Genomic DNA, 18,792 nt, shown 5'->3' with positions numbered 1-18,792 from the left:
AAATATATATTTGAAATTAACTATTTTTAAAGTCAGAATATCATCCCCCAAAATAAAATATAACACCAATATATATAGCAACAAAAACATACATCAGCATTAGCCGTAGTCTTTCATTTAATCTAAAACAATGTCAGAACATCTCTGGTAACATCTCTGGCCTGGTTTCAGAAATTTTATTAATGTCATTGATGATACTTATGATTTAACATGAATTCAGATTGTGGCAATTGAAGGATATTGTTATTTCAAATAATTTCAGTTGTTTTAGCAACATTACTACTCAATTATTATAATACAAAATTCACATGGAATGAAGAAAGATAAGCTATAACACATAAAACATGACTTCAAAGTATGTGATGTTATACTGAATGTAAACTGTACAAAAATAAAGACCAATATCCGGACACTTAATGATTTTTTATCATCAGATTTTCTTTGGTGTTCATGGCAGGTCTCAGAATAATAATGTAGCATTTGGGGATAAAGATGCAGACTAGTAAACCCAGGCTGGAGGCCAGGATGGAGAAGATTTGCACAGCTACCATGTATTTCCCTTTGGAGCTCAAGTAGGTGGGTACAAAGGAGATCCATACACTACAAAAAACCAACATGCTGAAGGTGATCAGTTTGGCTTCATTGAAGCTCCCTGGCAGCTTTCGAGCCAGAAATGCCACCAAGAAGCAAATGGCAGCTAGAAAACCCATGTAGCCAAGGGCAGTGTAGAACATGGCAACCGAGCCTTCATTGCACTGCAACAAGATGTGTCCTGGTTGGGAATGAAAGTCAGAATCTGGGAATGGGGGGAAAATTCCCAGCCATATCATACAGATGCCTACTTGAATACCAGAGCAGGATAAGACAATAGAGTTGGGCAGACTCTTCCCCAGCCATTTCCTCATGCTGCTGCCTGGCTTTGTGGCCAGAAAGGCCACCACCACCATTACCGTCTTGGCCAGAACAGAAGATACAGCAACTGAAAAAACAATACTGAAAATGGTTTGTCGAAGCAAACAAGTCATTTTCATGGGGCGACCAATGAATAGAAGAGGGGTCAAGAAAGAAAGCAGGAGTGAAACCAGGAGGATGTAGGTGAGTTGACAGTTGTTGGCTTTGACTATGGGAGTTTCTCGATATTTAATGAAGGTTCCCAGAATTAAGGCAGTGGTCAGGGAGAAAACAATGGCAAAGAAAGCCAGGATGAATCCCAACAATTCTTCATAAGATAAGAAGCTTATAGTTTTGGGGACACACTGATCTCGCTTCTTATTGGAATGATGGTCATCTGGACACTTGTCACAGTGGGATGCATCTGAAAAAAATTGTTAGTATGTATCTGTTTCTGCAGCTGTAAGAGCATGAAAACCACAACAAAATCAATTACTTCATTTTCAAGGAATAATATAATATTTCTGCCCAGTGATATCCATATGACACAACATTTGTTAAAATAGTCGACATTCTTTTTTTAAAGGCTAAAGATAAATGTGATTATCAGCTTCTCCACTTGCCTAAAACCAAATAAGAAAATTACAACTCAATAGAAAACAACAACCTTTCATTATTTATTTTAATGTTCACATCATCAAACAAAATTTGGTGCTAGTGCCCAATCTTTGAAATGTTTGTGGATGCCTAAAAGAAATTTAATGTTTTTCTTGCTTCTTTATCAAATACTCTAAAAAAGCAAGAGAGAATATTGATTGTATACTGTTTTTTTTCTTTCTTTCTTTTTTCTTTTTGGAGCCACCTACTATACCTTCTTGCACAGAGAATGTTCCTTTCATACACAGAGAACAGTCATAGCAGCAAACTGGTGCCCCCTCTCTCACAAGCTTGGCATAACCTGGGAAGCAACTTTTTGTACATCTTGAATAAGGCACTGTCTAAAAATAAACAGAACAATTACTCAGGGCAATATATGAATTAGAAGGGCTAAGTGAAATCTACTCGTGGCATGGGTTTTAATTACTCTGCTTGCAAGTGTCAAATGAAAGGTGATTCTCTTTCTCTATCAATCTCTATTGCAGATCCCAAAACAGACTTGTTGCCTTATTCTTCTTTCCAAAGGAAAGTAGTTCCATTGCAAAAGGTTTTTCTCCTTTGGGCATTTATGAGAATGCTATAATTTTTTTTTTTTACCAACTTTGCTTTCTCAGGAAACCTCCAAAATTTAGCTTTCTCTTCAGTCATTATTTTTCTCTCTTACAATTGATCATTGTATAATTTTATGTAAATGCCTTTTTTAGCTGCCCTCATTTCCCTCACCACATTCTTAATGACATATTTCTCTCATGCAATTCAGTGGGCTAAGTTCTTCATATTCTGGATTTTTCTCAAAGGTACTTTTTCAAAAGGCAACTGGTCTTTGTTTTCCCTTGAATACATTTCGCCTTTCATATTGGAAGCTGCTTCACTTCTGATTTAATGGTGGAGGATGAAAGGATTTCTATTCCTTGTAGTCATCTGGTCATTAGCAGTCTTTCTGAGAGTTGTTAAGGCTACTTGTAGGGTCACCTGAATAGTGCAAATGGGTGTGGAACCTTGGAACTGCTGAATCTGTATCCTGTTTACAACATAATCCTTCAGCAGTTGCAAATCCTTCTATCCTCCATGATTCAGTCAGAACTGAAGAAGTTTCTTGTATGAGAAGTGAAATGTCTTCAAGGAAAAACAAACTCCTTTTTAAAAAGCGCCTTTGGCACAACAATGATGTGGATACCGAGAATCTCCATAGGTATTTTGGATTTTCTCTTACTGAAAACAAGATGATTTGATATACTGTAAATTATGGGTTCCTATTCCAATTTAATAATGTAGATTGCAAATTCCCTAATACAATTGATGGTACAGCAGGTTCCAATGTGTGATAGATTACTGAAAAACCTCTAAAATAAAATGTTATTTAATAAATTAATGAGGCTTATTTGGAAGTCATCACAATTGGCTTCAATAAGTATTATTTCTGAGCAGAAAAGATTGCACATATGGAGGTAAATAGAAAAGCAAAAACCATCAACTACTTTGTTAAATGACGTTGGCCATTGAATGGCACTCTGATTGATGGAAATCTTGACTTCCGAGGAGGCTTCTCTTTCTACACTCCCAATTTTCACCCCTGCATCAGACTTTTCCCAAAATGATGTCCAGTGCATGATATCAAAGTCACCAAGAGGAACTCCATTTTCATCAAAATAAATCCCATCTCTGGAAATATTGTGATGTTGGAAGTTTTTCAGGAACCTATGAAGCTGCAGAAGCAGAGAAAAAAAACATTACAATTTGAGCCTTTATTCAATGTTTTTCTGCTATTATTTTGGACTAGAAGTACTCTGAATAATTCAACCTCGTCAGAACACCTCTACAGTCTGAAAGAGATTGATTCAGCATTTCATGGGAAGCTTCTCTCATCATTCTCCAGGGCTCCACAGCTCTTTTTCAGACATTTATCTCACTTTGTTGAAAATGTGGGATAGACAACACCACCACCAAATGGTTTATAACTGGCTGACAAATCATACTCAATGTGTAGTCCTCTAGGGAATTACATCCATATGGAGGGAATAAGCTGTGGGATACTCCAAGGTTCCATTTTAGGCCCAACTCTCTTCAATATCTTCATAAAAAATCTAGATGAGCGAATTGAAAGGGAACTCATCAGATTTGCAGATGATACTCAACTGGGAGGAATAGCCATCTCCCCAGAAGACAAGCCCAAGATCCAAAAAGGATAGACTTGAAAACGGAGCCCTATCTAACAACATAGATAAAAGTAAGGTTTTGCACTTAGGCAAGAAAAACTAACTGTATAGATATAGACTAGGTGAAACTTGGCTTAATGTCAGTAACTGTGAGAGGGATCTTGGAGTCCTAGTAGACAATTACTCAAATATGAGGCAATAGTGTGTGGCAGCAGTCAAAAAAGCCAATGCAATTCTAAGCTGCATTAATGGAGGGATAGAATCAAGATCATGTGAAATTCTAGTATTGCTTTACAAAGCCTTAGAAAGAACATAGTTGGAATACTGCATCCAGTTTTGGTCATCATAATTTAAAAAAGATGTTGAAACTCTGGAAACAGGGCAGAGAAGAGCAGCAAAAATGATTAGAGGGCTGGAGGCTAAAACATATAAAGAACAGTTGCAGGAATTTGGTATGTCTAGTCTAAGGAAAATAGGGACTAGGGGAAACATGATAGCAGTCTTCCACTATTTGAGGGGCTCCTACAAAGATGATGGGGTCAAACTATTTTCCAAAGCACCAATAGGTAAGACAAGAAACAATGGTGGAAATTAACCAAGGATAGATGCAACCTAGAACTAAGGAGAAATTTTCTAATGGTGAGAGCAATCAACCAATGAAATAGCTTGCCTTCAGAAATAGTGGGTGCTGTATCACTGGAGCATCAAAAAAGAGACTGCACAACCATTTTTCTGAAATGGCATAGGGTCTCCTGCTCGAGTAGGGTTGGACTAGAAAATCTCTGAGATCCCTTCCAACTCTATTATTCTGTGTTTTATGTTCTCCATTTTGTTGTTTCACCATCACAGCCCCAACTGAGGTAAGACCATTTGGAAATATGGGAAACCTTGTAATGGGAGAAGATGGAGAATACAATTTTACCATCAGTCCTGATCAAGATGAAGTTAGCAGAGCTTAACTCCGGGCTAGGAATGCAATACAAATTGCATAGTGATGTTATCTCTTTCAAAGACTAGCTATGGAAGCCTCTGCATTAGTTCAGGAGATGTGTGGATGAACTTTTTTGGCCCTCAGAAGATGCTTTTAAAAGACATTGATTTCTATCTTGTTGCTATGTTAGAAATCTTTAGTTAGCAAAGTCCAATTTCAATCCAGAACAAACAATCAAGCCTAACACCTTAGCTAGGAAACTAGATCACTTTGTGATCAGAAAAAAGGGTTGAGGATTGCTGAAATATTCGGATGCTTATTTAATTTTGAAAATCACCTTGTCACCGTAGAGCTATTTCTGTCACAAACGCATCCTATACCATTACAGTTTGTTTAACTTTGGAAGATTTTTCTCCATCATCTCGTTCTCAAACTCACTCTCAAATACTACAAACTGGGCAATTGTTCTTTGGAATATTTCACCCCTCTATACATCTAATTTAATATTGAGGAATTGGAAGGGGGAAATCAGTAGAACCTCAAAGAAGAAGACTTACCTGCCATGGCTGCACACTCTGGGATGATTCATAATATCCAACTTGCATTCTCCTCTTACTCCGTTGGGAGGAAGAGGCAGCACTGAGGACCCATGCCACATTTTGAATTACTTTGGAAATACCAGAGGGATCCTGAGAGAGGATTCTTGCAATCACATCATGGGGTGGGAATTCCCAGTTCTCTTTTTCTTTGCATTTTTTCCAAACCTTCTTAGATAACAAAGGACTTGAAATGGAACATTGGAATGCTTCCTTTCCATACACTGTGACCATAGATGTATAAGATTTAAAGTCATAATACTGAGTCCTTCCCTTTGTCTGGATGAGGAAGGAAAACAAAGCATATTTATTTTGGAGATCAACCAAGAGGTCAAAAAGAACTACACTTAAAGCTGTCAAAGTTGTTGCAATCCATACTCTTCCCACAATGAATTTCTTACTCTTATCAAGCTCTTGTATTACTGTTGTTAGTATCCCCGAGGCCTTAAAATCCAGTTGGCATACTATAATTTTTATTTGACTCTTGATAAGAGAAAGGAACATTTCCCATTTTTCTTGCATGAGGGTGTCTCTAGCACTTGTCTTCATATTTGCTTCTGGGATGGTTCCTGAGAGGACAATGCAAATCCCATTTTTTAGAGCAAGAGCTTCCAAGCTTCTTTTGAATTTTTCTCCTCTGTCATTGTCCAGAGAAAGGAGGCCGATCCACGTCCATTGGAAATGCAGGAGCAGATTGACAATCGCAGAGTAGGGAGGTTTTTGGTTTGGGGTCATCCGATATGAAAAAGGAAAATGTTTATTTTGCTCAGCAATCTGGTTGATGACATTATAGTTGATCTAAGATAAAACAGAAGGTATTCGTATTTGGGTCAGTTTTAATGATAAAAGTCACATGGTAAATCTAAGGGCCTTTCTCTATTGCTGAGAGAAGTTTCAAACAATAACTGCATGAATTTTACTGGCTCCCTTGATGTTCCTTCTGTTGTCTTGTATGCTCCCTTTGAAACTAGGGAGCTCTGAATTATCTGTGGGTGGTGTTCATGGGTGGTCCTGTTGGAGCACATCTCTCTGGTCAACCCTTACCCTTGCAGTTTTGCCTGAGTGATGGAGTAAATGCAATGCAGCACTTTTGCTGTCAACAACTTATGCTCACATGATCCCTACATACTCTTTTTTTTACCCACATTGTAACTCTGTGGGTCACCCACCCACTCATGGAATATCTTTTTAAACTGACAAACATGTTAAATTCTCATAGAACATTACTGCTTATTTCATTGCTTCATATGTTGGAGTTGAAATACTGTTTTTTATATCCCCCCTAGCAATTGTTTAATATTGTTATATTATTTCATTGTCTTCATTCATATAATTGTTTTCAAATATTTCTATGTGAACTCTTTAATTGGTTGAATTTCTTTCAGACATATGGAATGCAGAAGTCTGTTTAATAATCTAACTTTAAAAAAAAAAACCCAAGACAACTGGCATTGTGCCAAGTTCCAGTTCAAAATAGGAAAGAATATTATGACATACTTTCTTTTGTCTTGTACACTGGAGAAAGTATGTAAAAGCTGCTTTCTGGAGGTGCCCTCAAACTATCTTGACCCATTCGTTTTTCTTTCATATCTTTCTTTCCCAATTTTTACTTCAGTTTCAAGATTATAATAATGAGGAATTCCTCACTGAAAGTTATTAAGAGTTGGAACATCCTGTGTCCTGGAGCTCCATCGCTGGATATTTTTGAGGAAATATTGGACAGCAATTTATTTGTAGTGGTCTGACCATTCTTGGCCCGTGCAGGGAATTGGACTTTTCTATTCTATGATTCTGTATACAAAACCAGCTCTTTTGTATTGGTCACTTTTCAGCTCTTCTAATATTTATTCTCTAACTCTGATATATTTGTATATCTGAAGAATTTACAACATGGAATTAATTTCATTTGGCTTTATACCTGTGGGATTTTGTAAATGCTCAAGACATTAGAAACATGATCAAAGAGTTCAGAATCCACCTCTTCAAGGACTGCCAGCAGGTTCTTTTGTCTTCCACATCTGTAGTTTGGGATGTTCTCCTGCCCTGTGGACACCACGTCCATCATGGCCTCATATGTCATTCTTGCACTGAAAAAGTTCTGATAGATGTTGTAGCCCAGGGTGATGTTGGGTAAGAGCCTTGAATTCTGGTTGATTTCATGAACAGCCAACAAGAAGGGCAGAAGGTGGTAGAAGGTGTTCTCACTGCAACATAAGAAATTTCCAAAGGTCATCATCTTCAATTTGGATTTTCATAAAAGCATGTCATATTTACTGTAGCTTTATAGCTATATAGTGCAATGCCAAAAAGATAATCAGACACTCATTATTTAATTAAATTATTCAATTTACTTGATCTTTGCAGGTGATAGATATCTTTGAAATTTCTATTAGAAGAACAGTCCCATTGTCACCACTAGCAGCTTCTTGCCAAAAGAAATATCAGGGAGATATAGTAAGCTTCTTATGTCAGGATCAAAAGAGTCCTACCAAAATTACCAGAACTGATTCTGCCTACAATTATCTCCAAATTATGACTTGGGGGGAAAAATGAGGAAAATGATTCTTATACTTTAGTAACCAGGTAAGAAAAACAAACACAATAGTTAGAAGCCTTTGTACTTTCTTTTATTGTTTCAATCTGTTTAGAATAACCTTTTGCAAAATCAAAGCATTTATTTTGTTTACTTAACTATTTCCTGAGATAATATATCAGTTCACAACAATCCATAAAATATAATTAAAATCATGCCCTTACCCCAGGCACCAGACTAGATATGCTTACAGCTCACAACCCCCATCCTAGCACAATGCTTAAGGGAAGATCTGTGTCTTCCCAGTCCTCCAGAATGCTAATGAGGGATGCTACCAAGTATACATGTATATGTTGTGTTCATATTATAGGATTTCTTCCTGTTATATCCCCCTGGAGATGACTAACAGCTGGATTCAAGTGCTAGATTAGCCAGTGGTATTTCCTATCTGAAGATGGATGTCTCTTCATAAGCCTTCTTTAGATCTAGAGATTTGCTGCAGAATATTCATGACTTTAGAATTATTTCCCTATATTCTACAGTTAACTACAATTAATGTGATCCTCTGTGACTAAATATTCACTTATAAGTCTCTCCCCTCCTTGAATTTGGTTTTTAAAAGGTATGCGTTTTATTTAAACCAAAAGGAACAGGGTAACCACAAAAGTAGCAAAAGTGTTAAAGGGTGGAAAGAAAGAGTGGAGAGGGTGGTAGGAATTACAGACTAAATGTAAAGAAAGGGAAGAAATGGTAGGGAGAAAGTACAAGTAATCTCCCTCTGCTCTGAGGTTTTCAATTACTTTATTGGGAGTTACTGTTTATCTATTAATAAATAAATAAAATAAATATGAATAAATTGCTGACTCTCCACAGTACCAAGGTAATCATTTTGAAAGTAGGCAGAACCCCATCCAGGTAAGAGTCATTTGGGACCGTGTTGGCAATGCCCAGTGTTGCCCAGTGTTGAGCTTGACACTAGTGGAGGAACTCAGGTTTTGCAAAATCATCATGTTCCCTAGTAACCTTTCCTCCAAAGCAAATTGGGAGAAGCAATAATGACTTGCCTTTCTCAAGGTGAGGAATAGGGGAAAGGAAATCATTGCTAGAAAAGACCAGAATCCTGGACCTGCTGACAGTTACCTTTTCAGTTGGTGGGCTGGAGGTTTGGAGAATGAAAATTGGTACAGTCGAGATAAGGTTCCAGACAATATTCCAGTAATTAAATAGTCTCCTGGCTTGTAGTAATGGAAACATTCCTTTTCTTCTATTATCACCTTAAGTGGACATTTCATCAGCATATAGGCACAGGGAATTTGAGACAGAAGCTGAAGAAGAAAAAGTTGTTTACGCAGCAACAGCAACATTTGATACATACTGCAGAAGATCCTTCCTATAGTTCTTTATTCAGCACAGAGTTAAATCTCAAAATTCATAGAAGACTACAGTAAAGAAGTTCTAGTTTGGCCCCAGATTTGGAAGAATTATCTGCAATTGCAGACTGTTACAGTATTTGCTTGATTTTACTCCAACCTCTGCTCTCATCATAGAAGGAGGCTGTTATAAATCAGGCTTTCAGGTGCTGTATATCCCATTTGTTGTCACATTGATTGGTAACTAATTGGGATGGTGGAAATCCAATAAACCTTGTTCAAAGGGGAATAAATAATTATGATTTTAATAATTAGAAGGGGAATTGGGAACGAGCATTGCCACAAAAGTGTGAAGATAGAGAAATGAATTTTGTTTGGCTCAGGACAATAATCCTAATCTGAGAATCAAGAAATCAATAATTCAGGGAAGTTTGATTTTTTTTTTACTCTATAAACCTATTCTTGGGATTCTAAAGATTAAAATGTGGAAAAACAGTTCAACACTCTTGAACTAGTCAGCAGGCCATTGTAATTCCATCTTATTCTGTCTGATGTGGATAAAATCATCTTCCTCAATATAAAGTCAGATACCCCAGAATGGTTAACTCCAGATGATGATATATTGGACAACCTATTGGAGGGCCCTGTTAAATGTCTTGTATCTTTCAAAATGTGGAAGACTATCAGTCTTCATGATTACAAATAAGATCTAGTCGAAATTCCCTGGTGCATTAATCTGAAAAATGGCCTGTTAATGACTTCCTCATAATGTGATGACATTTGCTGTCATACATTATTTAGTAGGGGGTCAGGAGATGGTGCTTTGGAGTGCAATACCAAAAAAGGCTGAAGTGGAAGGGGTAAACAAAATCTGAGAAGCTGAGACCATGCTCAATGCTATGCAATGAGCAGATTTGAGTCTTTCAGTTAAATATGCACCTGAGACATTATCCATGGCATTCTCCAAAACCCATCTGATGGAGTATAAGTAAATTAATTACATATATTTCCTGAAAAATCAGTTGCTTCAAGGATGAACATAAATCTGAAGCCAGAATGGGACAACTCACCATAGCCAACTCATTGTGGCCAACTGGCTCTGGCCAACTCACCATGGAACAAGTCACCATGGGACAATTTAACAATTTAATATAATCATTTAAAATAAATAAAAAAAATATTTTAATTTTTGTCATTCCCATTTCATTTTGTCTTTCCTTTTGTATCCTTTTTTAAATGATTCTATTCCACCATTTCTTAGACATTAGTGTAACCAGTGCTTTTTTCTTAAAAAAAAAAAAATGTTCCGGAAATCACACACGTAATACAACCTGCCTTGCCTACCCTACAAGGTTCCATCCAAAAAAAGGTGCCGGAACTCCGTTCTGAGTGTTCTATGAGAAAAAAAGCCCTGAGTGTAACTCCTGTCCCTCAGTGAGTTGGCTGTGGTGAGTTGTCCTGCAGGAATTATCTGAAGTTCTAATTCCAAAGGTGTAGATTGCAAAGTATGGACTTTTCTGTGTTGGCACTTCAAACCTCTTACCTGATTTCCTTCCAAATTCATGGGAAAAGAAATATGTCATTATTCACACATCTTGACTTTACCTTTGAAATATATGGGAGGAACAGGCAATCCAGTACAATAACATCTATTCATCTAGGTGTCTGTCTCTTCTGATTGGAGAGAATGCAATATCATGAGATCTCAACAGAAACCAATGTGCTGGGTGTGATTTACTTTTTTATTATTTGGAAGTGGGGAAAGATCCACTTCCAAGTAATATTTTCCCCATTGTTCCCTGGGTACATTTTTTTGAGGTTTCCTTAGAAGGTGGGTGGATTGGGATAAATAATATTTCTGTCGCCCCTTATATCAGTAAGAAATCAGGTGATTTCAGGGACTTGAAAATAGAAAGAAGAAATAATAGAGAATTACCAAAGGGGCCCTATCTTTTATTCAGAGTCTGGATTATGATATTTCACCTCTGGCTTAATTATACAAGGACTTAACTAAAATACTGTACTTAGAATAATATTATAAAGACAGGATGGCACAGCACTGAATTCTTCACATCAGATCAATAGGACATTTATATACCTCATGGCATTTAAAAATGAAACAGGCTTTCCCTAGGAATGTATTCCCTTAGTCTGTTAAACCAACTGTGGGAAATCTAATGAAAGTAGATTAACTATCTATTGACTAGCAAAGAGAGAAAAAATGTTAGTGTACTAAAGAGCATATTGATTCAGTGACGTGATTTGTGCTCAAATCCAAATTGTCAGACCCAGCGTGATACTTACCTTCCAAAGTCCAGAATGTTCCAGTTAACCCTGTGTTCCAGCCGAGTCCGGTAGCTTCGTGAGCTACATCGCCAACAGCAGCGGCCGAACGGGTCACGTGAACATCCTATGTTGCCAACACATAACCGGACGGAGGCTACATAGAAATGGAATATGGAGAAGCCGACTGCTGTTAAAACTGTTATGGCTTATGTTGCTGGAACTGTGACTCTGTGAATGATGGGAACTGGGACGCTGGGTCTGACAACACTTGGATACCGGGAGGGGGTATTAAAGGAAGAGGTTGAGTGGGACATTAGGGATGAGAATGGCGTGAACGGAACGCATGGACTCAATGCAAGGTTTGAACATAAGTACTAGCTGGATCGGGGCGTGGACTCAATGCAAGGTTTGAACATAAGACTAGCTGGATCGGGGCGTGGACTCAATGTAAGGTTTGAACATAAGTACTAGCTGGATCAGGGCGTAGGTAGGGTGGAGGACTATCACAAGGCAGGTATGGGGAGGGGGACAGGTGGATTCCAGATGACCAATTAACCGTCAATTGGGGTGTGTACTCTGGGTGTGGTGGAGGAATGTATTTAGGGCAATGAATGGAGCTTCGTTCCAGTGCTAACTTAGTTTCAACATAGTGAATAAAGCTTGTTGAATACTGCAACGTTCCTGTTTCCTGGCTTTCGCGAAGCACGGTTAGGACGTTCTGTTAGTAAGTTAGCACTCACCCCAAAGCCATCTAGCTTACAGCATAATGGCGGAGGGGACACAGGGAGTGGAGCCGTTGGAGGAGGAGCAGTTAGAAGCTGCTGAGCAGATGGAGGTGCCTGTAGCCGGTGATACAGAGGCTCCTCAGATGGTGGTTCGACCAAAGGAGAAGCTGCAGGTTCCTGAGGCTACAGAGCATGCAGTGAAACCGCGAACAACCACAGCTTCAGACGGAGAGTGGTGGCTGAGTCCTGCATTGCGGCATCCGGAGGAGCGCGGAGACAGGGGATTGGCGCCGAGTTTGAGCGGATGGAGGGAACGGCGGGTCACTGGAGACGACAAAGATGAGTGGAGCTATTCCACGGCTCCGGGCAATACACCTTGGACGTTCTTAGAGACCAGTTTGGGGAGCGGGGTTATTCAGTTCCCGCTAGTATCCTTCCCCAGTCTAGGGCTGCCCCAGGGGCGTGTATAACATCCGAGTCATCCCATTTCCAGTTAGTGAGTCCGAGGCTCAAATTACAGCCAAGTAGCCGCTTTACCTTGCAGAATACCATGGGGAGGCAGGGCACAGCTGAGTATTCCCAATACCGGCAGGAGGCACGAGGGGCCGGAGTTCCGCCGGTGGATTCAGGTAGGCAAGGGGCGGGCCCAGTAGGCTCAGGTGACCGACCCATGTTACTTCCAGAAAATATCCCATATGGAGGCCAGATACCAGCTCCTTGGCCACAAGCCATGATGTGGAATCCACCTCCCATTACGCTTACTTTTGACGGCAATCCAGATCGTTTGGCTGTATTCTTAAGCCATGTGCTCAGCCACTTGGATCGTTTTACTACCCTATATCCGTCTAATTGGGCGATGGTGGTTGCAGTGACAGCCAGCCTACAAGGGGAAGCTGCTGCTTGGGCTGCTGACCTGTATAGAGACCATGCCAGGGAGCTGTCAGATATAGGACTATTCTTAGACGCCCTGAAAACGAGATTTGAGGATCCCACCCGACTACAACGGGCGGAAGCACAGTTAGTAGGTCTGCGACAGGGGGCCAGGCCAGTACAAGATTATATACGGGACTTCCAAAAAGTGGCAGGAAGGCTTAGATCGTGGCCAGATCGTTTACTGGTCCATCATTTCCACACGGGACTAGATATTGACCTACGCAGGGCATGTGTGGTTAGAGGGATCGTAGGACGCCTTTCCGAATGTTCAAGGCGGCGGTGGAGTTAGATGTTTGGCTAAGGGAATTGCCTGGAGCACGTGAAGTACGGTTGCAGCCTCGTAAGGGCAAGGATCAATCCAAGGACAGTACCAATCAGATGCCAAGTAGTAATGCACGTCCTAAACCGGTGTTCCGGTTGCAACCGGCCAGGTCACCGTGCGGCGGAGTGCACATTCCCCGAATCAACTAACATACCAACAGGCGTGGGCAGACCCGGTACGACACCAAAGAAGATGACGGAGAAATCACGAGTCGCCCATCAAGTAGGACAAACCGCTCCAGGTGATATTTCTCCGGCATTGGAAGAATATGAAGAAGAAGGCCCGGTGGAGGATCCGATGGTGAGTGATCCCATAGTTCCGTTCACCATCCCCATAACATTAACGAGTCCGGTTACTGGGGAGTCAGGGTCATTTCAGGCATTGCTTGATACCGGGTGCACTAGGTGTCTGATTAGTAAGGAGGTGGTCCGGCAGATGAGTATTAGGGTGACCCGGTTAAAGTCTCCGATTCGTTTCGAACAAGTAGATGGCTCCCTCTTGGGGGGAGCTCCGACCAACTGGGTGACGGAGCCTGTGAGGATGGAGATAGGTATTCACTGGGAGGTAATACGGTTTATAGTAGTGCCTTCTATGTCCGAATCCATCATCCTTGGTCTAGCGTGGTTGGATAAATGGACCCCGAACATGTGGTGGGCAGATTTAAGGCTTGCAGTAGGTCCCCAGCCACCCCATCTGGCTGTGCATAGTGAGGATAGGGCGGTTGAAGACTCGAAATCTGGGCTGGCTGGGAGTGATCCTGGATATCCGGCGGTGTATAGTGATCTGGCAGCAGTTTTTAGCGAGCAAGAATGTAATAGTTTACCACCCCATCGGTCAACGGATTGCGCAATAGAAATTGTTCCTGGTGCGAGGTTGCCGAAACCCAGGATGTATCCGATGACATCTTCGGAGCAACAGGAAATGAGGAAATACATAGATGAAAATTTGGCCAGAGGCTTTATAGAACCAGCATGTTCCCGGATAGCAGCCCCGGTATTATTCCAAGGGAAAAAGGATGGAGGATTAAGGTTATGTGTGGATTTTAGGGGTCTTAACGCTGTATGTATAGAACAGACATATCCCCTGCCATTGATGAAAGACCTCCTTGCCCATCTAGTTGCTGGGAAAATCTTCACGAAATTAGACCTTCGTGAAGCGTACTATAGGGTGAGGATTAAGAAAGGGGACGAGTGGAAGACAGCGTTTAATTGCCCTCTGAGCAGCTATCAATTTAAAGTGATGCCTTTCGGGTTGCAAGGGGCCCCAGCTGTATTCATGCAGCTTATTAACGAAGTTTTGCACGAACATCTGTACCGGGGTATGCTGGTATATCTGGACGATATACTCATCTATTCCCAAACATTGGAGGAGCATGTGAAGTTGGTGCGCACTGTGCTGAAAAAATTGTTAGACGCCCGGCTATATTGTAAGCTATCAAGGTGCGAATTTCACAAGGAGCGCATTGAATACCTAGGATTCCGAGTTTCAGCAGCCGGTATAGAGATGGATCCCAGTAAAGTACGAACTGTATTAGAGTGGCAAGCCCCAAAGACCCGCCGTCAATTACAACGGTTCTTGGGGTTTGCTAATTTCTATCGGCAATTTATTCCCTCTTTTGCTGATGTGGCACTCCCATTGACCCAGCTATTGCGTACCAAGCATATTGCAGGGAAACCCCGTCCAGGACAATCCTTGAACTGGACTGTTGCTTGTCAAAGAGCATTCGAGTCCTTAAAGATATTATTCGCTCAAGAACCTGTATTAGTACATCCTGATCCGGGGCGGCCGTTTGTTGTACAGGCCGATGCGAGCGACGTGGCAGTCGGTGCGGTATTATTGCAGCGTAATGACCAAGGTATTCTACAACCTTGCGCTTATACCTCCAAGAAGTTCACTGATACAGAAAGACGCTGGGCGGTATGGGAAAAGGAAGCATTTGCTGTGAAATGGGCCCTGTCCACATGGCGCCATTTGTTGGAGGGCGCACAGCATCCCTTTGAAGTGTGGACAGACCACAAGAATTTAACGGTCCTCCAGACACCGTGGAGATTAGCTCCCAAACATGTTCGTTGGGCACAATATTTCCAACGATTTAGGTTTCATTTTAAAGTTGTTCCAGGAGGGAAGAATTTTTAGCGGACGCACTCTCATGCACTCTCACGACAGCAAAAAGGAAGAGGTGATCCAAGCTATCATGCCTTCTGACAGTGTTGAAGTCATACGAGCAGATGCCTGTGAAAAAACGACAGCATTCGAGGATGAAGTAAAGTCTGCTTTGTTAAATGACTCTTGGTCACTAGCTAATCCTGGATTGTTGACCTACCGAGATGGTTTAGCCTGGCACAGTGATAGACTATACATTCCACAGCGGTTATGGGACCGAGTGTACCACCGGTGCCATGACTCCAAATTAGCAGGCCATTTTGGGTTTTTGAAAACATTACATTTGGCGAGACGGCAGTTCTGGTGGCCGAGTTTGCGGAAGGACATTGAAAGCTATGTGAAAGGGTGTCATATTTGTGCACAGGCGAAGGTAATTCCTAAAAAAACAATGGGATTACTCCAGTCAGTGTCTAATCCAACTCGGCCATGGCAGGACATTGGGATGGACTTTATAGTAGATTTACCAAATGTAAAAGGATATACAGTTATATGGACGGTGGTCGATTTATTTTCAAAGCAGGCCCATTTCATACCGTGTAAGGGACTACCATCGGCGAGGAAATTGGCTAAAATGTTCATACACCAAGTGTTCCGACTGCATGGGGCGCCTCGCCGGATTATTTCGGACCGAGGTGTCCAATTTACAGCTCATTTTTGGCGGCAATTTCTGAGGTTTATTGGTACCACACAAGGGCTGAGTTCTGCATATCACCCTTGTACTAATGGGGCGGCAGAGCGGGCCAATGCTTCTATAGAGAGATATCTCCGATGTTACGTGTCTTACCAACAGTCCAATTGAGTAGATTTGGTACCATTTGCGGAGATTGCGTATAACAATGCGGTACATAAAAGTACTGGCCTAACCCCATTCCAAGTGGTATATGGACATGATATTACTCCACTACCGGAAAGTAGAAACCGGGAAACCCAGGTCGGTCAACCAAATGAGTGATTGTCGCGAGTAGGTAAGGTTTGGAGTACAGTACGACACGCTCTGCAGCGGGCAGCTCAGACATCAAAGTATCAGGCAGATAAAGGTCGCAGAATGCCATTTCAATTACAGGTAGGCGACCTGGTATATTTGTCAACCAAGTATATTAAGTTGCAGGTGCCATGCAGAAAATTAGCACCAAAATACATTGGACCATTTCGTATACTCCAGATCCTCAATCCTGTGACGGTGAAGCTCCACTTACCGAAACTACTTGGTAAGATATACCCGGTTTTTCATGTAAGTTTGTTGAAACCCATGGGAGGACCGTCCCATGAGACACCCCCAGGACCTGTTACGCCAGGACGATATGAAATACAGGACATAATTGATTCGCGAGTAAGGGGGGGTAGACTCTATTATCTGATATTGTGGAAGGGATACCCTCTGTCCGAAGCCTCTTGGGTAGAAAAACACGATATATCTGCCCCTGATCTAATCCGTCGGTATCACAGAGCACTACCACACAAACCAGGGGGTGACTAGAAAGGTTATTGTATGTGAACATTGGCATGATTAATCAATTTCCCATTTCTCACCTTCAGGGGGCCCTGTGGTGAGGGGGGCCGAATATCAGACCCAGCGAGATACTTACCTTCCAAAGTCCAGAATGTTCCAGTTAACCCTGTGTTCCAGCCGAGTCCGGTAGCTTCGTGAGCTACATTGCCAACAGCGGCGGCCGAACGGGTCACGTGAACATCCTATGTTGCCAACACATAACCGGACGGAGGCTACATAGAAATGGAATATGGAGAAGCCGACTGCTGTTAAAACTGTTATGGCTTATGTTGCTGGAACCGTGACTCTGTGAATGATGGGAACTGGGACGCTGGGTCTGACAACACTTGGATACCGGGAGGGGGTATTATAGGAAGAGGTTGAGTGGGACATTAGGGATGAGAATGGCATGAACGGAATGCATGGACTCAATGCAAGGTTTGAACATAAGTACTAGCTGGATCGGGGCGTGGACTCAATGCAAGGTTTGAACATAAGGACTAGCTGGATCGGGGCGTGGACTCAATGTAAGGTTTGAACATAAGGACTAGCTGGATCGGGGCATAGGTAGGGTCGAGGACTATCACAAGGCAGGTATGGGGAGGGGGACAGGTGGATTGCAGATGACCAATTAACCGTCAATTGGGGTGTGTACTCTGGGTGTGGTGGAGGAATGTATTTAGGGCAATGAATGGAGCTTCGTTCCAGTGCTAACTTAGTTTCAACATAGTGAATAAAGCTTGTTGAATACTGCAACGTTCCTATTTCCTGGCTTTCGCGAAGCACGGTTAGGACGTTCTGTTACAAATGACTTCCAACAATTCTAACACATTCTGAAACAAGGATCACAGTATTACTTATCTTTCTAATTCAAATGTAGTTGACTCTCTCCCCCAGTGGTGGGATTCAAATATGGGGAAAACCGGTTCTTTGTGTGGATGCCGCTTCCGGAGATCTATTCTGAGCATGGGCAACAAAAAATTAGCTACCGGTTCTGCTGAAATAATGCGAACTGGCTGAATCCCACCACTGCCCTCGCCCCCAAAATCCAATGTTCCTGAATCTTTGAAATTTTGAGGTTTCTACATGACTTTTCTTTTCAAATGATTCAGAGTTTTTGATGGAAGACAGTGTAAAATTATAATTTGTCCCAAATTATTTGTATAGAGGAAAAAAAAATTATCTATTCTTAATATATATAATGTTATCTGTCTCTCTGTTTCTCCTTATCTATCTATCTATCTATCTATCTATCTATCTATCTATCTATCTATCTACCCATCTATCTATTTATTATCTTACATTATCCAGCCAGAAGAGACCAATCAAATATATATTTGAAATTAACTATTTTTTAAAATCAGAACATCTTCCCCCAAAATAAAATATAACACCAACATATATAGCAACAAAAACACACATCATCATTAGCCATAGTCTTTAATTTAATCTAAAACAATGTCAGAACATCTCTGGTAACATCTCTTGCCTGGTTTCAGAAATTTTATTAATGTATTTGATGATATTTATGATTTACATGAATTCAGATTGTGGCAATTGAAGGATATTGTTATTTCAAATAATTTCAGTTGTTTTAGCAACATTACTACTCAATTATTATAATACAAAATTCACATGGGATGAAGAAAAATAAGCTACAACACATAAAACATGACTTCAAAGTATGTGATTTTATACTGAATGTAAACTGTACAAAAATAAAGACCAACATCAGGAGAC

General features: G+C 41.0%; 1 protein-coding gene across 1 annotated transcript; it reads right to left on the bottom strand.

Moving 5' to 3' along the window:
- Positions 1–413: 413 nt before the first annotated feature.
- On the bottom strand, positions 414–7,464 carry LOC120320265 (vomeronasal type-2 receptor 26-like). The gene is made up of 5 exons (XM_039369842.1): positions 7,150–7,464; positions 5,193–6,029; positions 3,027–3,254; positions 1,763–1,889; positions 414–1,315 (listed from the first exon to the last, which is right to left on the bottom strand). Exons 1-5 carry the CDS (start codon positions 7,462–7,464, stop codon positions 414–416), a joined length of 2,409 nt encoding a protein of 802 aa, XP_039225776.1.
- Between the last annotated feature and the right edge of the window lie 11,328 nt (positions 7,465–18,792).

Source organism: Crotalus tigris, unplaced genomic scaffold (genome assembly GCF_016545835.1).
Source record: "Crotalus tigris isolate CLP2741 ecotype Arizona unplaced genomic scaffold, ASM1654583v1 scf7180000021272.97247, whole genome shotgun sequence".
Taxonomy (NCBI): Eukaryota; Metazoa; Chordata; class Lepidosauria; order Squamata; family Viperidae; genus Crotalus; species Crotalus tigris.
Note: the sequence above shows the minus strand (reverse complement) of the source record. Positions and strands in the feature narration are given on the sequence as shown.

Bases quoted from the DNA above. Each gene is read 5' to 3' on its own strand.
- LOC120320265 (XM_039369842.1), bottom strand. From the start codon at position 7,464: ATGACCTTTGGAAATTTCTTATGTTGCAGTGAGAACACCTTCTACCAC. The intron at 1,890-3,026 runs GTAGTTGATGGT...GTTTATTTTTAG, and splicing joins GGCCAACGTCATTTAACAAA to ACAGTGCCTTATTCAAGATG. The intron at 1,316-1,762 runs GTATAGTAGGTG...AATTTTTTTCAG, and splicing joins AACATTCTCTGTGCAAGAAG to ATGCATCCCACTGTGACAAG.